The 9,847-nt window shown below is 38.2% G+C and overlaps 1 protein-coding gene across 1 annotated transcript; it reads left to right on the forward strand.

The window, feature by feature from the left end:
- The first annotated feature begins 6,566 nt into the window (after positions 1–6,566).
- POU4F3 (POU class 4 homeobox 3) lies at positions 6,567–9,083 on the forward strand. Its single transcript, XM_072398693.1, has 2 exons — positions 6,567–6,749; positions 7,062–9,083. Exons 1-2 carry the CDS (start codon positions 6,630–6,632, stop codon positions 7,953–7,955), a joined length of 1,014 nt encoding a protein of 337 aa, XP_072254794.1. The 5' UTR covers positions 6,567–6,629; the 3' UTR covers positions 7,956–9,083.
- The last annotated feature ends 764 nt before the right edge of the window (positions 9,084–9,847 follow it).

The raw sequence follows: 9,847 nt of genomic DNA on the forward strand, positions 1-9,847 counted from the left end.
AATGTTACACTTATGATCACTATGTTACAAGGTTATAACTCCCCAGACTTTGGGCCTATACCTTACCAACTGTCAATCTCTCAGTATCAAAATCAGGAGTCTTGTAACAAGTTTTTATAGAGGAACAAAGAGCAGGGATTTCAAGCTAATAAAGATAAACTGTTGATTTCACACAGGGGGACTGGTTTGTGTCATTCACAATCATCCTATTGTTGAGATTATCCTTGTTCTGTCTCTTCCATGGCTATCATAAGGAATGGGGGCAGTACCCACCTCTGCTTGTCCATCCAAACAACTGAAATGCTCGTTCACTGTGAACAAGCATGGCTATGGAAGTAGCTGCTTTGGAACCTCTGTACCCATGGCCAGTGTGTACGAACCTATATGGAGTGTGACTTGGACTCTAACATGGACTACATTTTGAACCTGCAGTAGAGCAATGTTCCTAGCCTTGTAGGACCATAGCTACAAAATGACTGAAATTACCTAAATTTGTGCTAAAATATTAGGTTGTATCTATTCTGCAAACTAGTGGTTATCACAGCTGAAATCATAGTCAAAATGCATAAATGAATGAATAGCATGCATCTATCCACTATAACTAAATGAGGAATACAATACTGGTTATATGCTTCCTTGATTTGTTATAGAAAGGGGCTGTGTAGATATATTTTGCTTTAAAAATACTTTGCTGTGAATAGAAACTGAACGTAGCCTAACATGATTTACAAAGCAAAGTGAACATGCATAAACTTTCAGTATACTAGGTGAAAGGTCTCTGTTTCTTTAATAAAGCAAACATGTAAGCTTACAATACTTGATGTCCAATTGAATTTTTCCCTTACTCATTGCCTATGTTTCCATAAATGGTATTTGGGCATCTGCAACAAATTTGGTCCCCCCACCGTCTTTCTCTCCCACTGGAGCAAGTCAAATGAGGCTTGATCAAATCATGATTAAATAATAAGTTGATTAAATTCTTGAAGATGTCTTTTCTAAATGTGGAAGCATTTTACCTCAGGCAATTTGAGGCCTTTTTCTTAGGTAACGTAATTTTTTTTTTACTGAGGTTTACACTATGATGCAAAATTATATAATTTAACTGGGTCTTATTTTGACCTATAGCCTCTTTTATAATGCAACCTTTTATTTATATTTATTTATATATATATATATATATATATATATATATATATATATTTATTTATTTATTTAAACAATGTTGCACCTTTCTTAGCATAATATTTAAAAATACATATATAAAAAATATATTTTATGGACAGTTATTACACTCAAAATCATATTGCATTAACTCTTTACAAACTTTACATGACATGTAATATATACTGACCTGGGACTAATTGGGCAGCTGGGCAAAAAAAATCCAGCAAAGTACAATAAAAGATAGGCAGCACCTATCATTCCATGCAGCTTATGAGTGGCACATTATAGGCAAGTCCCCATATTAAATGTATCATACGTGCAATAAAAATAAATGGAATGACTGAAACAAACACTTGGTTTAGCAAAACCAAATAAAATATATGTGTTTTCTAGTTACCGCCTGTGTTTCACTTCTCCTGTTACTCTAAACTGTCCATGGTGCTGAAACATCCAACCCTGCTGTTTTTCTTTTTATTATCAAGAACAGCCAGTAAGACATTATTATTTATCAAAGATTAAGTATTTGCAAGAAGCCATATTTATCTACTACACCGTTTTCCACAGCTAATTAAAAAAGTTACTGGTAGGGCACTGTCCTGATTAGGTGATTAGTAACTGTGTGCTAATAAACTAATAATGATACTTTATTATAGCACTTCAATGGAACAACATTTGACAAGTAATGCATTTGACTCTTAATTTAATTAACTCCTAACCTAAATGCATTTCTGGGCATTTGGTAGTAAGGTTCAGAACTTTTTATGTATTGCTGTTTGTTGTTCAGTGATAAAGGTAATGGAATGGCAGAAGAGGTTAATGGAAGAAAACTTAATTGGGTCTTACAGCAATTAAAGAGGCCATGTCAGGTATCAAAATATAAAACAAATGTAAGTACTCTGCAAAAAAAGACAAGGTATGCTTATATTTAGGTGTTCTACCTCACCAACATTTACAGTGCTGCAACCTCCATCAGTCTCTTTAGCATTCAACACTTCTGGAAGTGTCAGATGCATGTATTCTTTACTCTGCAGAGGAAGGACCCACAGTATAAAAAAGGCTAGAGAGGTGAGTATGATGCGCTTCCAGTGTAATGTGCTGGTATTTTCATATTGTTAAAAAAATGACAGCGACTCTTTAAGGTTTAACAATAGTTTGGAGGTGTCATTTGTAAATTGAAGTTTGAAAATTGAAAAAAAAATTACCACCACAAGGTAAATTAAATATAATACGATGAAACAGCAAATTGTATTTTAACTTTGCTACCTTTAAAATATTGGTGTAGCCTTCACCATGCAATTTCACTAAGTGCTAAGATAGGGGATGAGCCTTTATTATACTCATCTGAGCATCCTTAGTGTATGAATATGAGCCCCAGAAACCCTTTAGTCTTATTGTTAGAATTAGCATCTCATTAAACTGTACCTCTAACTGTCACATGACCTGGATAAAATATTTGGTGGGGTGTTCTGGAAATAATCAGTGTACAGAATATTCCCAGGGTATGACAGTAGCAACATATCTCATCTTGACATTTTGTTTTAGAAAACCATAGATGGCTACAGACTGAAATAAAACAAAATATGTAATTACTTTCAATAAGAAAATGTCTTGTGCAGGAATTGTTTGTAAAGGTGTGCATATCCTTTACCCCTCAAGTAGGGAGTGCGGTGTTTAATTTTGCAGTTTTGCAGTCCAGAGAAATATCCCCATGTTAATCAGTTCATGCTGTAACATTTGTCTCCAGGCTCTTCACATATATTTTGTAAAATTACTGAGGATCAAAGTAATATTAATAAAAAATTCTGTTCCTAAAGCAAATACGTACAGAAAACTCATATTGATAAACAAAATATTAAATGCTAAGCTAAAAATACTATACTAAAAATTAGCATGCATTAAGGCTAAAATGATTTCAAAAATATGTCATATTTTGGCATATTCTGTCATTGAAAACACCTACATATGGAAAATACAACATCAGAGAATATTTGGTGAATGTCAGATTCACTGTTTTACACAAAGTGTTGCTAAGTAGTTATAATTTTGACACCATAGCAGATATGGCAGGAAACACTCAGGATTACACTAGTGATAATTAATGGGAAGGGAAGGGATCAGGGCAGTTTATCCTACAGACTGGTCTGTCTGGATGACAGGGCCTCTTTATCACTATCCATTGAGCAGGAAGTTATTAGAGGTGAGTCACATTACAAGCTTTTTTTTTCCCCATTAATTCTAAAAAAGGTAAAGTATATGTAAAACCAATAGCTAAAATCATATCTAAGGTTTGATTTGTTATAGTCAATATTTGCCAGTGCCGGGAGGTTCCCATTGGTCTCCCTTTTCTGATGTCATCACTGACAGCACACCACAGAACAGCCAATAGGAAGTGTTGCTGCTTTTGTGATGGGGACACCCCAAAAAAGGACCCCTCCTCCCTTGTACATATAGGAAGAAAGAAGACCTGATACTGGAGTGTCACATGACTACAATTTTAGAGTAAAAAGACCATTTGGATTTTCTTCTTAGCTAGTTGGCTAGGTAATAAATCAATAAAAAAACCTCTCAGTTAGCTAAACCATATTTCAGGTTTAAGTTTAAAAAAAAAAGCATATAGCAAAATATAGCAGAAATTAGAAAAAGAATGGTGGGATGAGTTAAATATTAGGTCTGATAAGTGGTAATTATTGGGTATTATGGGGTTTAATGGAAATACATTTTATATATACAGCTATAGAAAGTATTCAGACCCCCTTCACCTTTTTTTTATAAATTTTGTTTTATTGTAGCTGATTGCTACAACTGTTTGAATTTTTTTAATTTTTGCCTGCTCACCCCAGGGCATTTTGATGTGGTGCCATACATTTTAATTGGATCCTAATACACCTCCACAATGCACAATGACATGGTGAGAGAGTTCAGTAACAATTGCAGGTATGGCAACAGGGAACAGGCAAACAGGGAGATTTACATTTAACCTTTTAAAATGTAGGACCTTCCCATGCACATGTCCGCTAAAAAACATGACAATATAAAAAAAAACTGCTCACCAATTCTGAGAAATGCCAGTTCCCTGGCTGCCATACCAATGTTTGGACTTCAATAATTTTTGAATCACAGATTAAGAAAAGGCATAGATTTTAGCAATTCAGATTCACTTGCTGCCTTTTTTTCTAGGCCAATGACACAGAAGAACTGAATACAGACACAGTCAGACAGTTTATTTTTTTTTGTTTTCAGAAGGAGGCCAGCAATGCCAGTATACTTATTCTTCTCATGACAGGTGTACTTTAAACTCACTACTGAATAGCCCCTAAATGTCCTTTATTTAAAACCAAACCCCTCTGTCCAAGGCGTCAACTAGGTGGTTATGGATATGACACCACACCTTCAGAAAGCATAGATTGCATAGCTAGACAGTCATTTTTGGGTCACCCTCTCTAATCATCTCAGTGACATCTAGGTAACCAGTGGGTAAATTGGTTTCTATGTACTGGAATGGTCCTTTCATTTTTGCACTCAGCATTGAAGGAACATCTGGAGTACTGTCAGTTAGAATGATCTTGGCAGTAGATTAGTGCAAGTAAAGTCTTGGATGGATGGATGAAGGGGAGAAAAAGTGGGGGATCAGGCCACCAATGCAGGGGGCAGGGAGGAGGGGGCGTAAAAGCACTGACACTGAGGTAGGCTTGGTGGTTGGCCTTGGATCAAATGTCAAATTCGACCCAAACATTGGTCATTTGGCCAAAGCCAATACAGGTGAACATTGCTGGTTGGCACCTCTTTATTAGTCAGACCAAATACTATACATTTTAGTTTTATCAGAGTAAGAGTAAATTATTACCCCCCCTTCCCTTTAAGGAGCATCACAGTACACAAGTTTTGAATGATAATGAGCTTTCTGCAAAAGCTGCAAATGTCAATTACAAACATCTTCATCACTCTGGGTAATTTCTCTACATCTATTCTGATACATTGTGTATGGAGGGTGGATTGTGTGAGCTGTAGAAGCTGTATGCTGTACCTATCAATGACAGGTATACTGTATGGCTTAGCCAATCCACCTGGTGACCATTGACAGACTGTCATTATCCTTCAGTTTAATTGACTGAGCCATACACTATACTTGTCATTGAAACCAGAATTTTTCTATCATTGACTACTAAAGTAACGTGAACATTGGGGTAAATTTGGGTGACTTGTTGGGAAACAAAACTGTGGACATTTTGACCAACACTGCTGTCAATGCAAGGTAGGGGGTTAACATTGCAGCACTGGCACTGACCAGCAAAGCAAAGTGGTGGTGGAAAAGTGGGTGATACCAGAGGAGGTGATACTATACTGTGTGACACCAGTCCTTGCGATGCCACTGCTCTGTGCCTTTTTTCTTGTCTGTTATCGCTCTTCATATGTATTCAATTACACTACTATGTAAAGTTTTCATCCAACCCATGTAAATAATTGGTATTTACTAAAAGGCACTATAAAGGAATATTTGTGGAGCACAAAAAAGAACTTTTTGCATCGTTTTTTCTCTATACTGTGTGTAAATGGTGGCATGGCAGGGGTGAGTACTTTCCCATCTCAGAATTTGGAGATACTGCCCAGTAAACTTGAAACTTTGTGTGTGTAAAGTACAGGTTCACTTTAAATCTCCCTAAAACACTGCACTTTTTGGTATCATATTTAAAATGTATTTATTATTTATATTGCTCCCCTTGCCCGCACAAGGAACATCCATATTTTTACTAAAAGTAAGAATAAAAAAATCAAAAAAGAACAGCAGATAAAACCAAAACGTGACAAATGTCTATGAGCACATTTCTTTCACTTCCTGCTGTTTCTCCAGGTCAAATAAAAGTGAATCCCTCAAAAGGAACACAGAAAAAGAATGTTTTAACCATTTCCTATTCTATCCTTAAGTCTTTTAACGTGCCACAAATGCTTTTTAAAGTGACTTGATCATTAAATAATTGTGAAATGGGGAAATCTCAGAAGCTTTGTGTAACAGGAGAGCTCAAAAATTCTTTCTCTGCTTGTCATTTGGAGTTTCAGCTCCCTGGCTCAGAAAGAGTACTTGCTGGTTGATTGCTCCCCATACATGTCCATATATTACATCCATATAAGCTTTGTGCGTTTTATTTGCTCCATCTTCCAGGATCGGCATTGTACATAAGTAAGATCCCCCAATGTGAGCTCACCTCTCCCCTGGACCAGCACACATAACAAGGATCTTAAGCTCTCCTTCCCCGGTCCACTTGCTGCGTGGCTTCCTAAGTTGCAGCGCGCCTGCGCACTGTGTCTGGACCTATTCTTGGCATGCTTGGCTGTAAGATGAGTGAAGAAGCAGGTGGGGAGAGGGAAAGAGCTAGAGAGGATCTCTGCCTTTGAAAGTAGCTCACTTTAACAGGAGCAAGCCACAGAGAATCTATTTGAAGGCTTGCCTACCTGCCAGGTGAGGCAGAATGATGACCATGAACAGTAAGCAGGCGTTCAGCATGCACCCCATCCTACAGGAACCCAAGTACTCCAGCCTGCACTCCAGCTCAGAGGCTATGCGCAGGGTCTGCCTTCCAACCCCTCAGGTATGGAGATCAAGCACAATTACTGCTTTAAGGCACAATTTTTTTGACAGGCACTTGCTTAATGTTTTTTTCATGTCATCAGAACAATTGCCTATCTCTGAACCTTTCTCTCTCTCTTCTCTTTCTTGCTCCCTCAGTACCTCTCCCCCTCTCTTGTCTCAGATCCACATGTCTATCCAAGCAAAGCTTCTGCCTTCATATTAATTTTTATGACCTGAGCTTTGAGGAGGAATCTGTGTGCTTGAAAATGTTTTTTAATCCTGAGTTGACAGTATTCCCCACTGACACCAATATGCGCATTCTTGCTTGCAGCTCCAGGGCAATATATTTGGAGGCTTTGATGAGAGTCTGCTGGCCCGTGCTGAAGCTTTGGCGGCTGTGGATATTGTCTCACACGGCAAAAACCATCCCTTCAAACCAGACGTGACCTACCATACCATGAGCAGTGTCCCATGTACATCTACCTCTTCTACAGTGCCCATCTCCCATCCTTCCACCTTGACCACTCACCCTCACCATTCAGTGCACCAATGCTTGGAAGGAGACCTCCTGGACCACATATCTCCAACCTTGACTGTCAGTGGTATGGGGACCACTGACCACTCAGTCATGTCCTCCCAGATCCATCCACACCACCTGGGCGCCATGGGGCACCTCCACCAGGCTATGGGCATGGGCCACCCTCACTCTGTCTCTTCTCACAATGGCATGTCCTGCATCAACGACGTGGAGTCGGATCCTAGAGAGCTGGAGGCGTTTGCGGAAAGGTTCAAGCAGAGGAGGATAAAACTTGGAGTCACCCAAGCAGATGTTGGAGCAGCCTTGGCCAACCTGAAGATCCCAGGCGTGGGTTCTTTAAGCCAGAGCACCATCTGCAGGTTTGAGTCTTTGACCTTGTCCCACAACAATATGATAGCCCTGAAACCTGTCCTTCAGGCTTGGCTAGAAGAAGCCGAGGCTGCCTATAGGGAGAAGAACGCAAAGCCGGAACTGTTCAATGGCAACGAACGCAAGCGCAAACGCACCTCAATCGCAGCTCCAGAAAAGCGCTCCTTGGAAGCTTACTTCTCTATCCAACCTAGACCTTCCTCAGAGAAAATCGCAGCCATTGCTGAGAAACTGGACCTTAAAAAGAACGTGGTTCGGGTCTGGTTTTGTAATCAGAGACAGAAACAGAAAAGAATGAAATATTCTGCCGTTCATTAATCGTAGGGGATGGGCAGACCCTTGACTTTTACTAGAGATATAATTATAAAAAAAGAGCAGGGATCTTTATTTGAGAACTTTTGAGGACTTGCAGTAAATCGACACAAGAAGCCATCAACTTTCTTCATTCTTCCTCCACCTTCAGGTTTGTGGTCACCTCAGGTAGAAGAGAACTTTCTGTGGTGCCTGAAAGGAACTGGTTTTCCTAAGTAGGTGCTGTATTGTCAGCAGACTCTTCCCCCTGCTCCTGTTTTCCCCAAAACATTGCAATAACTCTAACACAAGTCTTTCACTGTGGCTATTGACATCTCTTGTAGCACCCTTTCATCTATAGTCTCTTTCTTCACATCCTTGCAGTATTAGTACTATTTTGGAAGGGTACAAAGAGTACTCTTAGCTTTCACCCAGAATCCTTAGCTGCAATTGGTAAGTTCACTGCAACTTGCAAATACAGAGGATAAACTGGGGTCTTTTTATATTTGAACACGATCCTGTTTTTTTCCCCAGCAGCAACAAAAAAAAATTATCAATAATAAATGAGAATCGCAAAGCAGTTTTCATCCTTGGGATGACTATTTGTTTCTGCTATTTTCCCCCACACCGTATGTACTAAAAGTGAACGTCTTGGTTGCGTTTGGATGCGGTAATTGTCACAGGCACTTCACAGCTGACTGTAATATATAGGATGCGTCAGATGTTAGTAGCTACACTAGAATTAGTTCACTGTGACTGTGACCATCAATATGCAACAATTTGCTTTACACCGCTTTCAACTCTTGATTTAGCTGCTTCTGTATTATACACAAATAAGAAATCAGGTCCTTTTTTTTGTAAATTCTTCATTTCCCTACCCCTGGTTCCTCTATGCATTGAATATTTGATGTCATTGGAATTTGTGAAGTTCATGTGTTTGTGTGTGAATTTTTTTTTTGAATACAGCCTAAAAGTTATAGGAAAAAAAGATGTTTTAATCCCACAAACTAACATCTGCAATAAATAATTTATTTTTGAACTCACTTTTTTTGATTGTGCCATACTTGGTAATACATTGTTATGTCTAATATGTGATAGCCATACAATCATGTACAATTTAATATTACGAATAATAGGCGAATCACGTGTTTTACATGTCAGTAATTAATCTATTATTAGTGAATGTTTAATAAAAGTCATTCACTGCCATATAAATATATCCTAATGAAAGCATAAAGGTTCGAATATATATATATATATTATTGTTAATTTTAATAATAATAATGTCGATTTCTATAAATTTTTCTCTCTTGGCGATCATTTTCTCTAAAAATAGGATTAAAGTTGTCACTGTTTCAGAATAAAAATCTCCTCCCCACTCCTTTCCCTTACTTTGTCACTTGTGTCTCAGGACAGGGAATAAAGGGCCAAGCAGCATAAAAGAAATGAGTTTTAATCATCCATACTGTAAGTTTGGCTTTTAATTAAATTACCGGACATCCTTGTAACGATTAAATATTTTATAGTATAATGTGTAATTGCATGCTATATATGACCTATTAGCAGCATTAGTCAGGATGTGGGTGCCTGTTGGTTGCTATAGGTTGATCAGCTGGAAATAGTTTAGGAAATATTCGGGATGATGGTGAATCTGATTGCTCCATGGTCAATTGTCGGATCTTTTTATTGTCGGAGGTAGAGCAGAATGACACGATTGTCCCCTTTTATGATATATATTATACAGATTGTAATTTGGGGACAGGCAAGTTATTTAGGAAGGAGAGCGATTTGGAAAGTTCGCAGAGGTGCAAATTCCCCATCAGATGAGCAAAGACAAAAGTTCATTTGTAAATCTGTGTTTTAAACGAGGCGTTTTATTCATGAATCCCAGAAGCTTGGCTAAGATTAAAAATTAATGC

The sequence above is a fragment of the Pyxicephalus adspersus genome, chromosome 2, assembly GCF_032062135.1.
Source record: "Pyxicephalus adspersus chromosome 2, UCB_Pads_2.0, whole genome shotgun sequence".
NCBI classification, from domain to species: Eukaryota; Metazoa; Chordata; class Amphibia; order Anura; family Pyxicephalidae; genus Pyxicephalus; species Pyxicephalus adspersus.